This window comes from Atta colombica, unplaced genomic scaffold (genome assembly GCF_001594045.1).
Source record: "Atta colombica isolate Treedump-2 unplaced genomic scaffold, Acol1.0 scaffold49, whole genome shotgun sequence".
NCBI lineage: Eukaryota > Metazoa > Arthropoda > Insecta > Hymenoptera > Formicidae > Atta > Atta colombica.
Window position 1 is genome coordinate 446046 of NW_017259538.1, and position 25204 is coordinate 471249.

At 34.9% G+C, this 25204-nt stretch overlaps 1 protein-coding gene across 2 annotated transcripts in view; it reads left to right on the plus strand.

The window, feature by feature from the left end:
- Window positions 1-25204, plus strand: part of LOC108691672 (polypyrimidine tract-binding protein 1) — a 381205-nt gene that overhangs the window by 315282 nt on the left and 40719 nt on the right. For both annotated transcript variants that reach the window (XM_018199534.1, XM_018199535.1), the window contains exon 6: window positions 22341-22478. In XM_018199534.1, coding sequence (XP_018055023.1) covers window positions 22341-22478 — 138 coding nt within the window. The remainder of the gene's footprint in view (window positions 1-22340; window positions 22479-25204) is intronic.

The following is a 25204-nucleotide window of genomic DNA, read 5'->3' on the forward strand; positions in this document are numbered from 1 at the left end:
GCTAAATTTACTACTAACGTAAATTAAATTCTGTCAAAGAAAAATTAATTGCGAGCTATGTTAAAAATATACATCTAGAATTTATATTTAATGTAAATTAAAATTAAAAATTTAAAATATACGTACATTTAAAATCTTTCTTCAATTATTAAGATAATACTATTGTCAGAGATAAAACTATTTGTATCAAACATTAAAATAATTCTTGATTGTGACAATGAATTTTTTTCAAAATGATATTTCCATTCCAAGAAAGCGTTATATTCATATTAATTATTTATTCTAGAACAAAAGAATGTATTAATTTTGTTTCTGTTCTGATTTCCATTCTAAATCCATTCTAAATTTCCATTAAAAAAAACTCGAATGCAGTCATAAAGAAAGTACATTTCTTCAAGCGTTTTTAGTAAAAACGTAATTTTATTAGCAATACGTTTTTGTAACTGTAACTCTAAATATCTCTATTTGGTATTTCTGTATTTATTTGATTTATTCAAATAGCGATCTAGTTTATTATTTTTTATACACCTTGACTTTTCATACATTCCTTCCTTATATATACTAGCGATAAACATTGTCACATGCTTTAATAAGCAAATTGGAATTTGTTTCGAATGATCGGGAGGTTCCAGATTCAAATCTTTGTTGGGTTATTATATACATATTTTTTAATAAATTCTTCGCAATATTTTAAGAGCATCATTATTAAATGAATGATTAATTTAACGATACTATAATTTTATTCAGTTCAGTTTATGATTGCATTGCAAGTCTGATAGTAGTATTAGGCGCGTAGTTTATATAACTGGAAGATATATTTAAAATTTACACATAAAATATTAATAGACACAAGATCTAACCTTGAGCTTTGACCTTTCTAAATTTATTTGATTTAAACATTCCGTTCAACTCTAAAATTAATTAAACGATACTCATATATAAAAGCGACATCAAAATTATCCTTGCATCTTTCTTGGGTAAAAAAAGAAAGAAAGAAAACGTGACGGTGCTTCCACGGGGAATGCAAAGATGCTTCGCGGAGGGTTTCATGGCGCGTTCGCTTCGTCTACGGTCGAATGATTTCTCGCCGAGCGTCCAGACTGACAAACGACACCGAAAAAGCAATCACCGTGAAAGCCTCGGCAATGCACTGCTCGTGCATCGGCCTCTGTCTCTACGTGAGCGACGATGATACTGGAAATTTTGCGGTCCAAACACAAGACAAACGTCGTGCCAGTCTTTCTTTGCGTTTACTCGCTTAGAACGAGAAATCAATTTTGTATGAACGAAGAAACAAATCTGCGACGACGTCTGCCACGAAACGTTAGCTCGATGCCTTTTACTCTCGATTAAAATATTGTTGTGCGTTTTCAATGTAGGACGAATGACTTATACAAATCATTCTTCATTCTTATTCATTGTGCAATTGAATCTTTAAAAACTTATGTAATGATCCTGTATTTTTACTTTTGACATTGTATTTTTACTTTTGATATTTTTTTTAGCTTACTATGGCTTGATTTAATTGTGGATCTGAACTAAAATTTTATTACTACAGTATTTACTATTATTACTGAAAAATTTAGAAAACCTGGAATTTCAAGGGATTTCTTTTTTATTTTTATAATTTTATAATATAGATTAATTTTTTTTTAAATTAGGGATTTTTATGAAATTTTATTAATTCTAAAACTCAGAGAAATTTTTTTGGAATTTTACTGTCTCTTTTAAAACATTTTTTCTTTGATCATTTTTTTTTTTATTGATAATGCAAGATGTTGACAATAAATATGACATAAATATACATCGGTGTATATTTACGTACATTCCTTGTCATTCATATCTCGCTAATTTTATAAAAAATTAGAGTGACAGTAGAAGACAATACTCAAAATAAAATAAAATAATTCGTTGATGTTATATTTTAGAGCTTCCCTACACTATCCTATATATAAATTTAGCAACTTCAATTATAGAAAATGAAGAATAGTTTGGAATCTTTGCCTTTTACTAATTTCCAATATATATAATTTGTTACGTTGCTTGCACTTTAATTTATTTTTTAAAAAATTGCATTTAAAAAGTCTTTAATCTTACCTGAAATCTTGAACAAAAATATCTGAAAAATCCGGGAATTTTTTTACAAGATTTCAGTACATCTTGTCCTACTTTTCTTATTGATTTCGTAAATATAAGCAGCATTTATTATCACTTGCGAAGGAAATTAATAGTCTTAAAGATCAAATTCAGTGAGAAAGAAAAAGAGAGAGGGAGAGATATAAGGAATATATTTATGAGTTAAAAGCGACAACTTTTGGGGGTGATGTGTCAGTTAAGTTAAATATCCAGTTGGCGAACTCATATAATAAAGATGCCATGCGTCGCAGCTTCTTGGCTTTGTTTAGTAATTAATTTAAAGCCAAGCTTGCCACTTCGCAACAAGTATAGGTAACTGCGCTGTTTAGAACGAGCGAGATAAAAATAAGTATTTCGAACAAGCGATAAAAACATGGGCGTGTTATAATGTGACGATGGGTGTTGCGCCCAAAAATAAATTATTATTAAAAGAGATTCAATTAGAGTCAAAATAAATATCGTTAAATTGCATGAGCAATTAGACGCTTTCAATTACGCGCTTGGAATGTGTAAAATTACATGGAAATTGAAATAATATATTGATACATGTTTGAATATCACATTCACTGAAATTACATTGAAATTGAAAATGTGTTTTAATAATAGGTGTTGAAGACGAAATTCTCTACATAATACTGTCCCTTAAATGTATCAACTTTTACCTAATTTTTAAAATATAAATATTAGCATGATCTCCTTGCAGATTCACTTTTATGTAAGTGTTGCGCTGTTTCCAGATCAATTTATTTTTACGCGGTCACAAAGTTTTGGAGGCATCATTAGCTTCACAATCCACTTTTAACCTTTCGAAATACACTTTTCTTGAGTTTCCAGTCTCGCGAAAAGCTTTCCGTCGTAGTCTAGAAATCCGTACCCGGAATTAAGAGGTATTTTTACATGGCTTCCCGCCCGTTGCACAACACCTTTCCTTGGTTCCACGTTAGTTCGCAATTTAGATTAATTCAGACATTCCTGACTGCTTTTACGTGGCTGCTTTTATCACTATTCCTGTCCTCGTTCGAATGATTTCGCTTTTGTGCTCGGAACGTCGACGGGATTTAATTTGAACGTGCGCGTAAATACCTTGGTATGCACCGCGAGCGGAATTTCACGGTGATATATATTTATTTATAAATAGAATTGTGTTAAAGCTAGGACTTGGAGAACGCATGAACTTATAAAAGGCAAAGAAATTTGAGATTTTTTTTCGTCTGACTGATGCATTATTTACTGCGTAGCTTTTTCATGTCGTTTATTACATTTATAGTATATTTGTTCTCGATATTTTTATTAAAAAATTTACAATATGTACGATGTCAACTTTAGAAGGCAAAAGGTAAAAGGCATTCTGGAGTTTTTAATTATAACGGACTACGCAAAATATACATATCCGATATTTCATATTGTAACCTCTCGGCGCTAATTGGTATTTATTCCGCACTTTTACGTATCATTGTCAAATATGCCAGTAAATATAATATGCCAGGAATAACAACCATAAACCGCAGAGCTTTTCAACGCAAGCTATGTGTTTCACATGTTGGCGGAATAAAAAAAACATCCCTCAATAGTACTTGAAACTAAATATTCATTTTTTTTGTTTCGCTACAAAACATCCGAGCATTTAATTTTATTTTTTAAATATAATCACGAAGGAAAGCCAGTTTTTGTCTCGAGGTTTGCTTTATTATATTTTTGAAAAATCAACAAAATATTTCGCGAAGGGAAGGCCGGGCTCAGAAATTAATCCACGTTTTATTCATCTCGAATATTTTTATAATATTTAGGAAAAGTTGATTTTTCGTATGCAGCGAATTGCGTGCACACCTTTGTTTGTCGCGGACGCGACGGGCCGAACAAATGACTATGCGGGACGAAAATGTTCCTGAATTTTCGCGTTTCGTCAGCTACGTCAAGCTTGGCGAGGAAAGCTCATCGTGATAGGCCACGCGTGGAAAATTTTTATCATCTCGCGAGGTGACTGTTGAGGTGGGCTCTTAGTCTGTGATACTTGTAAAATAGATTCCGCTTGACGACAGTCATAACAAAACCGATGACGAAAGTGCCCGACTAGAAATTTATCCAAGGATTTTAGCAGGTTCTAATCAGGACCTTATTTCATTATATTATTCTGATAAGTTCATCGGGACCTGATCAGTCATGTAACGCAGCATAGTAGTCGAATCCTTCGGATAGCCTCATCAGATCCTGATAAGAACTTGATAAGGTTCTTATCAGAATAAAGATCAGGGCCTGATAATGAAACAAGATCAACCTAGGACCTGCTAAAATCACTGGATAAAATTTCTAAATTGGGAATTGTTCAAATGCTATTTAATTTAATATTACATTTCAAAAGAAGCATATTTCAGAGATTCAGGATATAATTTGAAGAAATTTTATAATCTCTAGGAGATTATCCAAATCGACTTGTATACGCCTTCTTATAGAACTTGTGGACGTTTTCTTCTTACGTCCATTTCGTAACGTGGCTGCGTACTAGAAACGAGATCAACCATACTCAACTAACGAAAAACCTTCTTTGGTATATCTTATTCAGAATTATCTTAGAGCAACCAAATCAAGTCTTTATAACATACAATCTTACAAAGGTCAATCATACTTAAATCTAACGAAGATTTTCTTAGATGTACCTTATTCAGAATTATCTTAGGTCAACCAAACCAGGTCCTTATAACATACAACCTTACAATGGTCAACCATACTCAAACCTGATGAGAACTTTATTAAGTGTACCTTATTCAGGATTTCCTTACGTCAATCAGGTTATAACATATAAGATTAATCTAACACAAATTCTAGTCGGGTGTATCGCCTCATGCACAAAAGAGAATACACGCTAATGATTTTCTCCAATAACGAAACTTTTGATAGCTTTTAGTACTCGTTCTTGCGCCTTTACTAACTAAACTCTATGTCTCGACCCCGTAAAAGGGCAGTCTTGTGTCCTGTTATAACAGCGCGACATAATTCTACTTTACACCGTCGGCGAGTGGACCGACAGTAATTTTTTCCCCGTTCCTTTGGAAAACTTTTCGGTGGAAAAAAAGGAATAGAGATCAAGCTCTTTGTCGGGACGATCCTATATGCGCTTACACGTTGCGTGTCGAAGCGCAACCAAGTTCTATGTCAAATAAAACCTCTGCAAATAATAGTTGAATCTCGTATAGATAATCAGAAACTCATTCTTTAGTACGTTTACACAGCATCCTTAGTCGGGTTTAATAACATCCGTAATTGTGAAACCAATCATAGTTCTGAAAAATAGAACGACTGTAACTGTTAGTTTCATAACTACGGTTGTTATTAAATCCGATTAAAGATGCCGTATCATAGAAGGGTATGATCTGAGTGGCTTTACAAAGATTAAAGAGTATTATGATCTGATAATTTGATTGGCTATCATCATAAGGAAAAAAATGTGATATTCGTTTCTATCAATGTAAATTAACTTTAATCTCGGTTCAGCTTACTCTTTATCCTTTTCTAATTCTTGGAATTAGAAAAAGATAAAGAATAAATTTAATTAAGATTAAAATTAACTTTCATTGGTGGAAATGGGCGTTAGACAACCAGTCAGTATCTGTATTGAATACTCTTAAGGAATTAATATGGTGGCAACCAATTAATCTAACCTAACCAACTCAATATCGAATCTCTGGTCAATCAGATTCTATGTAATAGGAGTAATAAGCCTTTAAGCCGCAAGAAATTGATTAATCACAGTGAATGTGAGGAGAATAATTGATTATAATTGATCCATATCTTACAGCTTAAGGCTTACTATATAGTATACCTTTTGTTATAGAATCGACTTAATTCATGAACAAAATTCAATAGGATCTTATGGTATTGTTTCTGAATTTATTTCTGAAATATAATGACACTTATCCGAGCTAAAAGTGTTTTCTTTGTGACGGTTGATTGTGGCTTCCAGAGACTGTTTTTGTCTAAGCCGAGGTGTGTAAAACAGGAAAACGCAATAAAAAAATACACCTCGTGTGCATAAATTTTCTACAATTAACCATGTCAACATTAACATTTTTTCGCTGACGTTTATACTGGCGTGGTGCGCGATAAACACGACGATCATGAATAAATCAGCGTTACCGGAGTAAACGTGTTCGCTAAGCGACGCGTTTGACTAAAACCTTGTCGTTGCTTTTTGTTATGAGCACTGGGTTATCGTTGGTATACTTTCGCACACGTTGTGATGCTATCGAGCCAGCGAAAGAAGGAGAACGAAAAGAAAACAAGAGAAAGAGAAACAGAGAATAAGAGAGATGGCGATTTCTGAGTATAGAAAAAGCAATAAAACTAGCATGCAAAGTAATATAGCGACAAACTGAGAAAAACAGAAGACTCCACAGTAGAAAAAGTAAAATTGAATATTCGATTCAACAACGGGGCGATAAAAATTTGCGGAGAGCGAATGAATGAACGTGCACGGAATTATATTATGTATGTATGTAGTATACAAAAATCATTACAGAGCACGAAGTGGGGTAGAAATAAAAGGAAAATCGGGGCGATTGGGGCCGGTGATTTAAATTAAAGACTCGAAATTTGTTAACAATATACTTTGCGATTAGATTGAAAAAGTACCTAATGTTCAATTAAAGAGTTAAATAATACGTACTGGCTTAATCTCGACAAGGATTATTAATCTGTTTGCCGCGCGGCCATTGTTTACGGGCTAATGCTTTCCAGCGGGGTAATTGCGAGCAACATAAAAGCTGGGCGTTAAAGCCGGAAAAGTGATCGCGCGTATATATATATATATATATATATATATAATCTTGCCGCGTCCGGGAGAGAAACCGGCAATGGATCTCACACTCTTTTTTCCTTCAACCCGAGTATATACGGCGCGGCGGAGTACCGTAATTTGGGGCATTGTTCCCATCCCGAATACAACGACGGGGGTGCCTCAATAACCGTTCCTCCCCGTTACATTTAGTAATTAATACATTGCGATACAAACCCACTATCGCGATTGTGCTATCCGCTGTTGATTTTCCTTCTATATCTTAGTACCATCTTGCTTTTATAGGAATCATTTTTCTTCGTGCGCGATTTATTGTGGTTACGAATTTCGCAATGGGCTACAATTCGCTAAAATATTTACTATTTATCAAAAGAGTCGCGAAAAGTTGTGTGATTTTTTACCATTATTAGCAGCAATTAACACTTAATGCATGTGTTGGAAAAAATATCTGCGGTGCATTTTGCATTCCAAACTGAATCGTCGTAAACCTTGGTGATATGAGATTTTTCGGGGACATATTCGCGATCATGAGTAGCATAGAAAGGAGTGAGTATAAGGCGGACAAAAAGAAGGCAGGTGAGAAAAGGGTTGAGAAACGGGGAAGATACAATACATGAGGCGTCTCATAGAAACAATGCAACGCGCCGTAGATCACCCGAGACACCCTCCATTAAAAATATTACACCATCTTTTTTTTTTTGCCCGCGCATAGCCATCTTCTCAGCTTCGCTGCCGCGCGAACCCTCTGTATCCCTCGTGGCCGGCGGCTCGATCTTCCCTTGCGCAGCTACCCTGCTCCACTTTGGTTGGCAGCCGCGACAGGTCCGAATAACAATGTGCCATTGTTAGACCTATATTCACTGTATCGAGCTCTGAAATATGCAAGCCATGAGGACCGTCGCGCTACAGAGACCGAGTCCTCTCCACGCACCCTTAAGCGCGCACCCCTCGCTTATCCAATCCCTACAAGCGAGTTTTATCGCCAGATGAAATGTTGTTTTCGCTTCCACCCACCCGGACAAAATTTCGGCCCGACAGAGAATATCTATCTCGCAGGACGAATAAAATGTCCGCGGATATTATTTTGTAACATCATCCATATTTTATCTCTTTTATGTACAACAGCTGCTTGAAATAGATTGAATTTCATAATATCGATCATCATACTATACGTGAAATATAATTTATTTGTCAGTTAATTGAATCAGTCATTTTAGAAATCCTATAAGTCAATTTTTGTCAAAATTTAAATGTATAGAGAATTCAAAATCAGATAAATACAGAATAATTTTCTTCAAAAATTTTAATTATTTTTTAGTATTATAGCAGATTTTTTTACTTATAAAATTTCTGAAATAACCGATTTAATTTGTCAATACATCTGACAATTTTTATTATCGAAATCAATTATTTTTACTTAAGTTCGAACATTATTCTACCTTTCACCTTTGAATCTTTACGTCGGTCGCTCTACGAACATATCGCATTATCACGTCAGAAACGAAAAATTGCATGTAATTTTTTTCTTGGCGATATGATGGCCGAAATAGATGAACTTTTCGCTGGCACGCGGAAAAACTTTCAGACATGCCGCAATTCAATAGTGCAGACTGCAATTTAATCTAAACGGCCGTGTAATTTAATGTTCAACATTTCCGACAAAAGTAAACTTTTACGGGACGGTTGATTAACTTCCGCATCTATTTATTAATTCACGATTCACGAACGGAGTTCTCAGGACATTTTATGAGTACATTTTATCGCGGCCAGCGGCATACGAGTGAGCTCGTTTATTTCAACGTATACGGTATGCCGCAAGAAAAAGTGCGAATATATGTGACTTTTGTCGTAGCTCTGACGTCGTAACTGCATACATCAGCAGTATACATAATGCCTCGCGTTCGATGTGAAGATAGATATTCATTACTCCGACAATTACAATGTGCGGATGGAACATGAGATAATCGTAATTGCTGACAACGGACGTTATTGCAATCGTTTGCGTAGAGATAATGGACACCGTTATTAGCATGGACACAATAGTTAACCACACCATTCAGATCATTCGATGAAATACGACGTTATGTGACCTGTTATTGTGATCGAAATGTTAAACAGACAAAGGGAGAGAGAACCGTATATTTAACCCTCATTAAAGACATACGCAAATAGCTCGCGACAAAAGGGAACCATCTCTTTTTCATCACGAGTTAAAGGCATAAACGGTACGACCTAATCCATCATTTCCGCACATGCGACGCTCTTTCTGCGTCCTCCGTCATATTTCATCTTCTATCCGTCGTCGTCGTCGTCGAAAGAGAAAAAGTGCCTTTGCCAATGGCGAGAAAAATCGAATGTTTCCCAGTAACAAATCTGAAAGGTTGCCGTCTCCTCTCTCCCTTGCCCAACTGGAAGAGTACCACCGTTCCTCTCCCTTTGTACACTCACTCTCTGGTATCGGATCTCGGTATCGACGGCTTTGTACGCGTATCGCGAAGCCGCATACGCAAGCCTATTGGCGTTTCACCAATACGGAGTCGAAGCGAGAGAGGATCGCTGAGAGAGGCGCGCAAAGATAGATCGTTCAATTTTTTTCCTCTGGAAGCTCGAGGATCAAAAAGTAGGAATGTCTTGGGAGCACGTGTCCTCGACTTTTCGACGAAATTCGACTTCACCGCGTGAATATTTTAGGTGCGAATTATCTCGCAATTTCATGGGATGATTCAAAAAAAATGTTACGCGTTATATAGGGGTGAATAACGTAATATCCGCATGTGATGGGAGCAATTTCCTAAATGCATAATAGATATATTATATCATCGCGATGACGTGGCAATGAAAAAAAGAAATGAAAATAGAAAAATATTCATATAACACATCACCAATAAAAGGAATTGAAGAAAAAGTGTGCCGTGGATTTTTCTCTTCGTACAAAATCGACCGAGAACCACATAGTTCACTGTACGTTTTGATTTCGCTTGGCATTACAAACGCACGACGCGCCAAGAGTAACTACGACGATTCTGGATGAATTCCCGCGCGGCACGAGTGGCTTTGGAGGTGTGGGAGGGATGCGACGTAGTGGAAAAGGGGTGACGCTACAAGCCGGGAAGACTGATTATTCTGACTGCAGAAGAGTCCGTCTGGCTGGGTGGGCCACTCCATCATTTTGACAGCGGCGAATCCCGCTCGTAATGTCGTCCAATGAACGCGCGTTCTTTATCCTGCTCGCGAGCGCGAGGTATGTACGAGCTTTTGAAAAAAAAAGGGAGGGGAGGAGTGGAAGAGAACAGAGAAGAAGGAAGAGAGAGAAAGGAAAAGAGGAATACGAAAATATCGTGAAAAAGCGAGACTGTCGGGGATCGAAAAACTCGGCGCGCATAATGGAATACGCGATGTCGCGCACGTACCTGAAAGGGGGTGAGAAAACGGTGTCAGGGTTGCGCATGATTGAAATCGATGGCAGTACCATCGACCCGGGCCAACAAATTTTCTCCCCGGTCCAAACTACGCGCGGTAACGCCGTCGTTAACGTCGCCGATGCGAACCGGAAACTGTAGTACAAAGACCAGTATCGGGCCGCAAGATCGAGCCGTGAACGAATTTAATGGATAGAATTTAATTTGATGGAATCGCATATGGGAGTTTTTTCTCGCTCAAGGCGCTTCCTCGTGTCGTCTGTCGTGTGATGTATAGAGATCAGGGTGAATTGAATTCGAATCGAAATAGATGTGCAAAGCACATTGGAGATATAATGAAAATCAAAGCATTGTAAATGCACTTACGATTTAAATATACGATTCTCTTTACTCAGTTCCTGCAATATCTTTCTCCGATTCATGAATCTCGAGAATTTCATCAGTGAAATGAAACGAAATATTTATTTAGTATATAAAAAAAAATTAGTATCGAAAGTAAAACTAATAAATTCTAATTAACGTAATCAGTGTTTCATTGTATAAGATAATATAAAATATTCTTAAAAAGATTTAATAGTTTTAAATTTTAATGACAAATTTATTTTGATGTAATGATGGTTATATCTAAAGAATGCAATATAATTATTTAATACTAATAAAATCTTCTTTTGATATTTTAAAAAATTATACCAAAAAGAGATAGAAGTGTTTTTATTCTATCTTTATATATGTCAAACTTTTATTAAATTTCTTCTAAATATAAATGTATTTTTTTTAATATTTTTTAATAATGCAGCAGGATTGGGAAAACTGTAATTTTGATTACGAAATATCATTAAATTAATATTAACATTCTGAAATAAAAAATAAAGTAATTACTACTTAAAAAATTTTTAATAATTTATTTTGATAATACGAATCGCTTTCTCTAAAAAAGATTGTCAAAGTGAAATAATTTTACTTTAATTTAAAAGTATTATAATTTTCAAATTGAAAATATTTTCTATCTATAATATTTTTTCTTAATTTATGGAAATTATTATCGAATGATGAAAATACATATTTTTTTTTATAGAACACTGTTAAATTTATTATGTCAAATTATATTCAATTTTAGTTATTTTTAATTATTTCTATAGATCGCCACTCCTACTCAGTATATTGTTCATCTAATTAAAACGATACAGTTAAACAATTTAACTAATAAAATGTATTTTGACTCAAAATTTAGTTTATTATTTACTAAATGTTATTATGGACATTGTTTACTTTGAAACTAACTCACAGAAATGAATTGATTTCCATTTTAACATATGCACTGAGAAAAAAATGTTGTTGATTCAATTAAAGTCTATACTACGAGGTGTCACTCAACATAAGTGATTATTTCATATTATTTTATATTTTGCATATATTTTTATTAACATAAACTTATAAATTATTATTTCAATAATCAAGGCCTTTATGTCAATAAAAATATACATGAATTAATTACTTATGTTAGTAATATAGACAGCCCGTAATATAGACTTTAATTAAATCAATAGCATTTTCTCTCAGTTCTCAGTGTGAAATTAAAAATAGAAAATATTATTTAACTCAAGAAATTACCATTGATGCGAACTATAAAAAAATGTAAGCAAGTTATCTCTGTTTAATTGTACATGATCCATTTCATACTTTTGTATTGAAAATAAAGGTATTTTTAAATATTCTTTTTTCTGTGTACAAAGCGTAAATTTTTCAAATTGTCTACAAAATAGGACTGGGATTGTTTTCTCTCTTGTTTTCTCTACCGTTTCGGATTTAAGCGTGGGCCGTCGTTGATGAAGTCTGTCCGATTACTTTTTATTTCGCGCCCTTCGCTGTCCATTAGCCGTGATATACACATCGGCTCTGTGCCGCCGTCATGGTCGCATCTTCCGTGTACGTATACGAGCGAAAATTCCATCGCCGTGCACCGGCCGATGAATTATTCAGGAAAAATTTTTGCACTGTGCTCATGTAACGAGCGCACTGCACTCTTTCCGCGCAGTTTTCTTATCGCGCTCTTCGTCGTTTTTTTAAACGACATCTCTCTTCTGCCTCCCTCATTCACGAAACATTTTGCGGATAGCCGTATCTTGACGTGTTATCCTCGCTCGTTTCGCCAAGAAATCGCGGAACGTTTCCCGACAATCCACCACTGCTTCTCGCTTCCAAGTGTTCATTAATTCTTAATTCCTTCGTTCCGCCTTCGAGCGCATGTTGCACCGCGAAAGAGGTCGTTTCGTTTTCTCGGAATAAAGTTAAACAATGTATCGTAGAATAATCATCAGGATATTAATTAGAGATTAGTGAGAGAGAGAGAGAGAGAGAGAGAGAGAGAGAGAGAGAGAGAGAGAGAGAGAGAGAGATGTTGTTAAAATCCTTATCATCTATTTTCCGTAAAGTAAAATTGCACAAGAGTGCCAGGAGAAATCTCTCGCCAGTTAATATGAAAAACTTATTAAATTAAGATAATAATTAAGATTCTTTAGTATTTTTGACTGATAAGTTATTGAGATACTATATTTTCGTAATCAACTAGTTCAAGTCTAATAGAATGCCGCAACTCCGCGTCCGAGTCCAGACGGATTTTAAAGCTACCGGTGATATTCGTGGTCTGCGGAATCCTCTTATTTTCTCAGACACTATTATTTTCTCGGGCAATTCGACAGAGCGAGTTGAGCGGGGCAGGTGGGATTATTCTCGAAATTTTCATCGCAGTTCTCTCATTCCATCGAAACAAATAATTCCCGGACGAATGTAATTTATTCGGAATTGCGAATTGAATGCAATTAAGTAATAGGGACATGAAAAAAAGATAACAATGTCGGAGTAACGTTATTAATCATTCTCAGAGGCTGCTGTCATATTTTCAATAACTCCGGCGAGGGAGAGTATCATTACTCAAATTCAATGCAATTAAACGAACATAGTGTATATCGCTGATCAAATAACTGGTTTTGACAATACAAGTCTAAGAAGGGGAACGATATAAAAAAGACGACAGCCGTCTTGCAGTCATTAATCGTCGTCTTTTTCCCTTTCAAATTTGAAAGCACTGTCATTTTAGCGTGAGTTACCTGTTTGTATTTTATCGTGAGAATTATTGCTGAGCAACATTGTTATTTATCACTTTCATCCAATGCCATCCATCGAGTGCCGAGTCTGAAACGATCTCACGTTTTTGAAAGAGAAAGCCGGAAAGCTTGCCGCATGGAGGGATCTTTGCCGCGAGATTGTAAGAATGAAACGAAAACTTGAAAACACGGGGTCGGTCTTGAAAGATTCGGAGGCGAACTCCTTCGAACGTGCCGAAATTTGAAAAATCTCTGAGCCTGAGCCGAGATTCACTCGGCAAAAAAGATTTATGTAGATCACAACGATGTTAGTGCGAACGGATCGGCTTATTGTACTTGCCGCATAGAGAACGAGTTGCAAATTTCCAGGTAGACCGAGAAAGACATTGAGAAACATCCGCGACTCAGATCTTCGCGAAAAATCGCTTGTAAAACTTTAACGCCCATTTTCACGCCGCGATGCTTCTAGACGAAGCTTTACAACGTGATCTCGATTGCGATCGGCGATCCAGGATATACAACTAGAGCCTCGAAAAACAAGATCGCCAAGATCTTGAAGGAAGTAAAGATATCGATATTTACGTTTCATGAAATTTACTTGCTTTGCATGGATACTTAAATCTTCACTACGCCTATATAAATATCGAAACTGACTCATACCTTCAATTAGTGTTCAAAGTGTTTCCTATTTTGACTCTGATCACCAGTTTTAATATTAGCCCCTAATGGTCTATAATGTTGCTATAATGTTAATAATAATTATATTTATTTCTATATATGTACCAAAAATATATCTGTATAATTGGTGTAAACGACTACAAATAGTTCTGTATATCAAAGAAATACATAGAATTATAAATATAATTGTTATTATTAATTACTTACATTATAACAGTAATGACCATAGAATAATAGAATTCCTAATAATTATTCTATCGTGTAGTTATAATACAGACACAAATATCAAACACTTTTCTTTCAATGTAAGGTGGATGTTCAAAATCAAGAAAGAAAGGGTGAGGATAGAAATAGGCGGATCGGCTGCAACGAGTAATGGAAGGTTATGGTAATGTTCTTAGTCTCGGCACTCACCGTTAGTTCCGGGGCCGAGCTATCAAAGGGGGATAGAAACTACCTCTAGGAGTAGTTATTTCACCCCTTGAAAGCGGCTTCGGGCAAGTGCATAGTCGCGGTAACGATCCGGACCGAGGCGTTCCGCCGCGGCAATCTCGTAGCCCCCGGAATGCAGGCCGCGCGCGCGTTACGGATCACAACATTCTGGGGCGATACTCGCAGCTTTATCACTTACCAGCCTATTTTTAGTGGAATTCGTAGATATACGCAATGTAGGTGAACCCTTAGATGAGAGGCAGATAATTTTCCTTCTTGAAACGTGTCCGGCTTCATGAAATCAGATTCATGAAATGGACATTAAGGAAAAAATAGTATAAGAACGTGAGAATTGTAAATGCGAGTGGAATATGAACTATAAGCAGTAGAAAAGCACATGAAAATACTTAACTGATTAAAGACGGAAAAGAATCAAGAGATAGCAAAATGTGATCGGAAATAAAGAATGTTTTAAGGCTCTTATTCAGCTCTAGATTGTTCTGTCTCAGATTGTGACGTCAAAAGCGAGAATATGCAATAAAGATTTCTGCATAATACATTAATATGGAAATATGCTTCAATAAAACAATACTTAAGTAATCCGATCGAATCGGCTTATAAAATACATCGAAAACTCTTCTTTTGTTTCGTTAATTAATAAATAATCATTTATCTGAAAATGAATTATGCATAAACAAAAACAAAATAAGCTATATTTACTGATAAAATGTCAAATTAATAATAATGGAAATAAATATTTAATTTCTTTCCGAAACAGGAAGACAATTTTCAATATATTTTATATGTCTATTGTATTGATTGCAAATGGTGTTTTATTGAAAAATATTTCTATTCAAATATAATTTGCAAGAAGTTTTATTGTGTATTTTCTCGCTTCTGACGTCACAATATGAGATAGCGATGAGTGAACAGGAGCCTTAATTATATCGCAATATCGAGAATAAAAAATAAAATTATTTATTTTAAAACACTAATTCCAAATTTTGTGATACATTTACTACAAGGATAAAATAATGATTACATCAGATTTATAAATCAATTATCTTATGGCTAAACTCACCATTTGATCGTCCAGTAAATATAAAAAACGTGAAATATACATTCAGTCGTCCGGAAAGTTCGTGCCGATGTTGAAGGAAAATTGAAACGTAGAAAATTTAATAAATATATACTAAAATTTAAATTTTAGTCGGCACGAACTTTCCGGATGACCCAATATAATTGTTATTGTTTAAAAATTGTAGTATATCATGCAATGATCAAGTCACCTCGTATATCATTGGGTTTGTCAAATACCGTAAAATAACTGCTATCCGTTATTTCTCTGGGGTTCTACTGTGCAATTCACGATAACAATAATTAGGATTATTATTTCACGGCGGGAGTTTCGAACGGGAATTGTAGTTTTCGGGTAAAAGACTCCTTCCTCTTCTGAGGATTTTACTTTAGCGGCTTAGAGAACGGCTTTAATGGAGCCTTTCCAGACCGCGCTCGCAGATGGTGACTTTATTATCGACATTCAGTATAATTAAGTCTGTCTAAGCGGCGGGAAGGCAGCAGATCTCTTCCGCCTTGCCATCGTAATCTACAAGTACTGGAACGTCCATCTTTCAACATTATATTGACGTTTCTCTCATTGAACAATAGACGTACTTTTACTGCAAAAAAAAATTGCGGAGAAAATGGACGTAATACTTAGTTAGGACAAAAAAATATATACGAAATGAAAAAAGATATTTTATTTATTTAATTGCTATTCACATTCGGAGCTATTGTGTGTAATTAAATAATGCATAATTTATAGACGCAAATTTTTATTTCATTTGCAACGTGAATCCTGCGAAATGCGTGAATAATTTTCCGCAAAAATGACGGGGAGCTTTAGCACGCGGCGCAGTTGGTACACCATAATTCTAACATGAGCACAATATTATAATTTTAATTAATTAGAAACTAGTTAATACACCCGTAATATATAATAGTAAATATTTAGTCTACGTTCTCTGTACATGCGGCTGTTTATTTCGATATAAATTAATGCGGCCAGTCGTGCAAATGATTCGTAACTAAAATAAGATGATGACAACTGTAACTTCGTTATTAATTTCATGCTACGTTCTCGAGAGCACCGCTAATGGCTACGACGCGATATAATGGAAAATCTTTGCGCACGAGGTCGAGAGATTTATCGCAAATCCGAAGAGTTTATTACGGAAGATGTAGAATATTATCCCGCGACATAATTAGCCGCGCGCGAAATTCACCGGCGTTTACACCAGCAATAAATACACTGGATGAACCAACCTCTCCGGCGACCAAAGAACTATAAGCAACTTATATCCTTTACGCAATATTTGATTTTCGTTCTGATAAGCGAGCAAATAAAATTAAATTTTCCGGGTGCGTACTCAAGCCGGAAAATTTCTTTTGCGGCGGAACTTGATGGGATTCCAGGAATCCCCTCTCGATATCGCGTATCTCTCGCGGAAGATGCATGGTTTCGATAAAAAGGATTGCACGGAAGGAGGCAGGCGGTCGTGGGAATTTCTTTGGAAAAAAAGATGAAAATAGGGAAAGGAAATAAGAGCGAGGAGCATCGGCACGAATTTATGCTCCGCATGCATGGAAATTTATGGGCCGCTAATTGGAGGGATGGGAAACGGAGATGGAACGCTGAAGTGCGAAAAGCCGGGGATGTATGCGCACAACTTTTAGGATTAATTCCCGGATAAAATGGCCGGCCGCACGCCATCCTTACGGTCGGTGAACAGACCCGACCGGAGAGGAAACAGCCGTCAGTTAATGTTTGTCAGGCTAATTAATTAGCAGCTGGCTTTCTCTCGTCTCCCCTGTCTTTCTCGCTTTCTTCTTTCTCGATACCGGGACGTCAAAATTAATCCTTCCTTCTTAAGAAAGATCAAGATCGTGGCGATCTCGAATATCATCCATCGCGAAGGGTCATCAGGACATGAATTTTGTCGAGTCACTTTATTTATACCTCTAAAAGCTAAAACGAAATTAATTTCATGTTAGAGCGATTTAACGGTGAAATGGATCTGTTAATTTCGTAATATTTGCTGCAAATTATTCATATCGCAAGTAAGCGCAAAATTAAAAATCAAGGTAGCTATGCTTTAATTACTTTTAATTTTTTACGAGGCAACATTTGCCGCATCTCGATCTCGTTCAGATTATTCTTGACATTTCCAGTCGCTCTCATCCATTTTAATTGGACTATTTTTATCCCGCTTAATCCACATCCAGTTCTTTCGTAAAACATTTATGTTTGCAGTTAGAAACACTTATACATCATCAACATTGCAGGGCAAGGCCGGAAACCGTTTCGGATCTGAGCGGAAACTCGACTAAACCGCGAATGCACGATGCAAACTTCAATAAAATTGCTCATAAAATTATTAGCGAGTATGGTCGGCAGTAATAATATCCGCCGTGCTTGCGAAATCTCGATCTGCTTTACATCGTAGTTAAACGAACGCATGATGCGTCGAGGTGTAACTGAATTACGCGTTAAAAACTAGCGTTCGAACGCAGTCAAAAAGCGTTTGTTACAGGTGATGGTTGGTTGGTGTGAAGAAACGAGGGCACGAGATGAGCCGAGGTTTAGCATGCTCGTAAATTCCGTAAGATCTAACGCGCGCAGCGAAGGAAACAATGGCCATTTAACTATTCATTTAGCCTCGGTATACTGTCTGCGAGAAACGATTTAGTATAACTTTTTACGTAAAGAAAGATTCACACGTTGCTGCTAACTTTTTCTCCTTTTTTGAAAATTTAAAATATATCTGCGAGTTATGAAGCATTTTTATATGTGCAATATTTCTTTTTCCCGATCTCTTCTTCCTTTTTCTTGATACAGAATTATCTTAAGATATGATTATGAAGTTAAAAGAAAAAACATTATCGAGCTCATGTTTTTTTCATAACAAATACTTAAGGATTATAAAAAGACATCTGGATTTTTAATTTTTTAATCTTGAGAACATGTAGTTTAACATCGCTGCAAAAACGAAAACTCTTACGTTTAAAAGCGTCTCTTGAAATAGAATTTTACTCCTTCGCCATGCACTCGGGTTATTTCTTCCGAATTGTTGCGATCATCATTTGCTGTTGAAGAACTATATTCTGTAGCTTGGTTTTACTTCTCGCTTTTATGTCCTTTTTCAATGCGTCGTATTTTTGAGCTCAAGATATTACAGTTAAACGTTGTATTTTCTGAGCATAGCATATCCACGATTACATTTCTTCCGTGAAAATGATATTGTAGTTACATGTTCTTAATTGTATCTGTCTTTCCGCTTGTTTATCGGTTATTTCAAAATGTCACAAGATCGTAATATGTGAAAAAACACAAAATAAATAACGAAAACTTATTCGGTAGAAGATAGATCTCTTTGTTTGAATATTTTGATGTGAATTTTATATACATATATAATTTTGCAACTATCGCCGACATATTTTTTAGTCCTGAAATGCAATCATAAACAAAACTGGAGTAATCACAAATTAAATTGCCAACCAGTTTAATAATTATTGATACTAATAAGCACCTTAAAAACAGCAAACAGTTTGTTGTGAAATTACTATTACTTCAGGAATTCAAACCCGAATTTTCCGAAATTACAAGAAGTATTATGTAAGGACACGTATTGCTTAAAACAAGTGAAATAATTAAAATGTCACAAAGACATAATTAAGTAGCCGGTATGAGCTACAATGTTTGAATATTTCGGTATAAATTTTATATACCATACGTATCCAATTCAACAATTCCAAATTGCCTTCGGTCGATCGTCTCCATTTAATGCGGGAATAGTCACCTGGAGTATTTTTGCATCCCAGCGGCGTAAAATTGTGAATTGTCGTAATAAATATTGTTTTGCATAGATATTGTTTGACATATTTTTCTTTTTTAATAACTATTCTTTATGAACCTTTAAATATGCAATTTGAAAATTTGCAATAAAAAAGCGTTACTAATAGTTATTAAAAGCGTTATTAATAAAATCCTTATTTTTTTTTTTAATATTGTTATAATATATAAATTATTTAACGCGCTTATTTCGTTTAATATTTGTTTGATTTCTATTTACTTTTTTCAGAAAATTATGATTAAATTAATATATATCCATAATATTCTCAAACGCTAATAAATCAGAAAACAATCAATAATATTTCAATATGTTGTTAATAACAGTAATTTTAATTAAAATGTAAAAACACATGAGGTGATTGTTTCCGTAAAAAAATAATAATTTTTTACATTGAAAGAATGTACTAAATTTCAGATCATTTGTTTGAATAGTATCAACTAAATATGAAAATATATTTAGTATAGGAAAATTAATTTTATTTAACTGTCTATTTTTTTTTAAATAAATATTTATTACTGTAAGTAAATGTTTAATTGGTACTCTTCAAATAAATATTTATTATTATTATTATATTTTTTCTTATTGTTCTCCCAGATTAAAAATATCGAAATTGCTACGCGAAGCTGTGTGTGTTCTTTATTCCAATCTTATCTGAAATGGCTTCCCATATATAGAAGATAGTACAATAACATGAATTATAAATAATAATCATGAATTATAAATAATAATCATTCCTCTTTATATTCTGTTCTTCTTTTATTTATTTATTTGTTAAAGCTATTCTTGTATCTACCTATAAAAAAATGTATGAGTTATATTAAGCTCGTATCAGATTAGAAATTAAGTTGTGATCTGATTAGAATTTAGCTAATCAGAAGAAAGAAAATTGATATCAATTTAGTTAATTTTGCTTTAATTGAAATTCCAATCCGATCTCAGTTGAAATCTGATATGAATATTTTACATAAAGTATAACTTAAAATTAATTTTTACTTAAACGAATATATTATAGGAAAATCTTTGTGTCTATCTAATAAGTGTTTATCTAATAATCAGCTCGTTATTTACATCTAAAGATTTAGACATCCAGCGATTTTGTGCGAACTAGGAAACGACATCATTTCGCATCGTCGCCGTGGAAATTTCGTTAGGATACGCTTGAGAGAAGTTATTTTTACGAAGTCAGATTTAGGAGCCTCGCTCGAGCGGGTGCCGCGCTTTAATCTACATCGAAATTCTAATGTGGCGCGTTTCTTTAGCATTTTATGCTAATGCTTGCTGCGACGTACCCCCTTAAAGTTCACTTTGACAGCTTTACCGGCAGCGGCAGCTGATGAAAACGGCGACGGTTTGCTAGACGCATTTCGAACGTGCGAAAGATAAAAAGAACGAACCTACGTCAAATTTCTAGTACGGTCTTAAATTAATTGAAAGACTTTAGAAAATTATATAGGTATATTTTAAATCTAAAAAATATTTTTTAGATATTTTGATAAATAAATTTTTTGCAGCGAAGACATATTACCTTAAATCTTCTCAAAGTGAAGATATTTATATATTTATATATTCTATGTAAATGTTTCACATTATTTGTTCAATTATTTATCTAGTCAGAATATATAACGCATCAAATAATTATCTGACAATTATTATCCTGTAAATTGATAAAACGATAAATCTTGTAAATTGATTATTGTAGAATTTGCACGTTACCACAATTTCTTTTCCAATCCACTTCTCTTTCGATCTAATATTAGGGTCGAAATTATCGGGTGTTTCATTTAGCGAGGCTCAGAAAGACACGATTCCTTTTTAATAACCCACCAGCGCCATCGTCCATTATACGGCTCTCACTTACAAAGTATAATATCTCCTCGTTTTTACACTTAGTATGCGTCCAATTTTAATACTCTTGCATCTATTTTCGTTTGCTCTCCCGCATTTCTCTCCGTTTTTCTTCTGACGCTCGCTCTTTCTGCTTCTCGCTTCAAAGAAATCATTTTCTATTCCGCTTCATCACGCTCAGCAGACACGCCGAGAGAGAATTTCCGTGATCTGTATATCGTTCGAGGAAGGAAGATCATGCATCACATCGAAGTCAGTAAGGTCATTCATGATGTATTCTTTAAACCAGGAAATTTCCAATTATTTCACTTCCCCGACACAATAGCTTTTTTTAATACTATGATTTAATACAAATTATGTATAAAAAAAATCTTCATTTGTGTTACAATTTGAAGATAAAGTCAAAGGTTTTTGTTATTTCCAGGAAACGTTTTTATTCCTCTGCAATGAAAGCGTTCCAATTTCAGACATTGCAAATAATTTCTCAAAATACAAAAGTAAAAAAGCTTTGATATTTATTTCATTAACAATTTAATATACGCTTTAAATTTCATTCGATATTAATAATCGTGATACGTATATTGCATAACGGAAACAGAGCATTTTTATATTGATGCTTTTAAAGACCAGCTGTGTTGGATTTTAAAATAGCTATATCGATTATTATTCCTATTATATTATTATACAATATCTAATTAAAGCTTATTGTACATAGACTTGTATTATTATAATATATTAATGTTATTATTATTATTATTATTATTATTATTATATTGTGCTAACAATAAAACAATTAATATAAATAAGTCTTCAATTATTCGCCTCTATACGAAGTCCTAAAAATACAAGAACCAAGTTCGATGAAAATCACTTTGTCTGTAAAGTAAAATTTCATCATTTATCATTCGCGGAACTTTGGCAATTTGTATCTTCAGTACTTTGAGCGCCGCGTAAACGTCGATCGCAATTAGTTTGTTCCTTCAAAGTTTGCTTAATTCGTCTCTACTTTTCTTCTCTGTTACAGAATTCGAACAACCAGGTCGCGATTGCTGGACAAAATCAGGTGTCCGGACCTGGCGAGACTCAGGGCGGACCCAATACCGTACTCCGAGTCATCGTGGAGCACCTGCTCTATCCGATCACTCTCGACATACTCTATCAGGTGAGTGAGCAATGGTGCCACCCGGTACGTGACAGCCGGCTCATTTATTATTTCTTCGTTTTATATTGAAAGTGGTCGCAGTCGGTACGCTGAATGCAGTATTGCGTGTAATGAGACAATGAATTATATACAATACATATTCAAGTACATACGCGTATGTATGTTAGGAAGAGATGGAAATTTTTCACGATTCTATGTGATTGCGGCGTGTTGTAGGAATTTTTTTTTTTGAGAATTTTTTATCGATTCAGATTCGAGAAAGAGAGAGAGAGAGAGAGAGAGAGAGAGAGAGAGAGAGAGAGAGAGAGAGAAAACTTATAGACTGTCGTAAAATTATGAAAACAAAAGAAAAATATAACTTCGCATGCAAACTATGTGTTCGCGTGTTGCCAATAAAGGGAAAGTGTCCCTAATTGGAGGACGTAGGGAAAGGGCTAACGTAATTTAACTTCGACGGAGGCCGTCGCCGAAAAACATCGCGCGCACCGAGAGTTGAATTAGTCGAATTTCACAGACAATCCCGCGGTCGTTAACTCGCTCACGGATATTTGATCAACGTTTACAAGTCGAGCGTGAATTCCGCTTGATTAATCCGCGTGACGCGCGGAGTTGCGGCCGCGGCGAAGTTACATCGCGCTTTACATATTGAGTGCCTCGTTGCGAACGGTACTCCGGCGACTGTTTGCAGTTTTAAAATTGAATATACGCCGGTAGCCTCGCCGAGATAACTGAATTCTAAATAATTGATTGTTAAAATTATAGAATAATCTCCTTGCCGCGACCATCAGAATTGTCGGGATTTTCCCTGGCGCATAGTAATACACTTTGCGCGATATTCGTAAGACGCTAATTGTATCTGTCGCGGAATCGACACTTTGTTTTGTTATCGCGCGCCGAATACTTGGAAAGTAGTGAATTAAATTGGAACAGTTCTAAACATCGCACCGCGATAACAAGATTTATGTAAATGATGTATGCAGATTCATGTAAATACATGCTGTATAAAAGTAAATTTATCACGAAGAAGTGAGAGATAATCAAATAAAAGAATTTTATGAAATAATAAAATTGATAGTCTTATATTTTTGTAGAACTTCTTCATATCTCATTTTTGTCAATGCGCACATTTAGCACATAATTTACATATATCAAGAAATAAATAAAAGAATTTTATAGTATAACTAAATTGAAAATCTTATATTTTTGTAGAACTTTAGATCTGTATTCACACTTGTATTAATAAATGCATTTAGCATATAGTTTATGTTACATATATTCATAGAACCTAAGAAATAAATAAAAAAGTCTTATAGAATAAATGGAATAATCAAATTCATAGTTTTATATTTTTGTAAAGCTTTAAGTTCATATTCACATTTCATTTTTATCAATAAATGCACGCATTTCTGTCTTATGAAGATGAAGTGTGAATATACAAATCCAAAGCTCTATCAGTTTGATTATTCTATAAAATTCTATTATTGGATTATCTTTCGCTTCTTCTTCGTGATCAATTTACTTTTACAACATATAACAGAAGATTACGACTTTGGAAAGTAATGCTTCGTAAACTTAAGCCGAAAAGGAGATCGAAAAATCATTTAATTGTAACGTATAACCTTTTTTATTATTTTCACGTGTAATTTCCTCGTTCATGAAAATAAAACACCTCATAATCTTGCGAGGAGCGCGCTAATGCACGAGACGGCGCACTATTTTCCTCTTGGTAGGAAAACAAAAGAGCAAATATTGCTGGTCATCATTAAGGGTAGGCGAGCCTTATCCCTGAGGATACTGAATAACAGGATAACTGAAATGCTTCCGGTTCAGGTTGAGTGGCCCATGCATTTTTAAACGTGCTCAATAGCGTAACGAATAATATTTTCGGTGATGATGGTGTACATACATGAAAGTCAGTCTTTTTTTCACAAGTTTGTGGAAACAGGATGCTTATGCTTGCCACGCTATCCTTAACCGACGATATTATTTTTACATTGATAAAACGAGCAGCAAACAAATTCGAACTTCAAACACATTCTTTGCTAATAAATTTTTATTTGCGTTCGTGACAAATTTTTATTGTCTCACTGAATGAGTGCAACGATAAATTGAAATTGCCGGAAAATATGAACAGTCATGTTGAAAAATAGACAGCAATACAATTTGTTTTATATTCCAAAAATTGTCGAAAAATATAGTTTACAAATTAAAATTATTATTGAAAAAACGTTTGCAGAATTCACATTATGTCGACATAGAGGATTCTTGCGTTTCTCTGAATTCCCTTTTAAGGAATCGCGAATGCGAAATGGCGTGTAAAGAAACTATCTTTAACATTATCGATTTATCCAGAACGTCTGGAATATAGGGTGGCGTTTCCTTTTTTCTCGCGTGGAATCAGGTCGTTGCGAAAGGAGAATGGCGCGGGAGCTGCACTAAGCCGATAATGGACTGGGCAGAAAACATTCCCGGATTACCAATCGACGATTGGCCAGCTACATGTTCAGCCGTGTGTAAGTAGGCTTATACCGACGGTTTTGGCAGAAGCGGAACTGGATTTGTGTCTGGCTGTTCGCGACTTGTAATCAGCTCGAGAGATTAACCCGCGTCAAAGCCAGCCACCTGGAGCTTACTTATTGCTCAGACAAAGCCTTCGATCTGTTAGGGTATCGTATGATTTGTTTTATATATATATATATATATATACTGTGTGTGTGTGTGTGTGT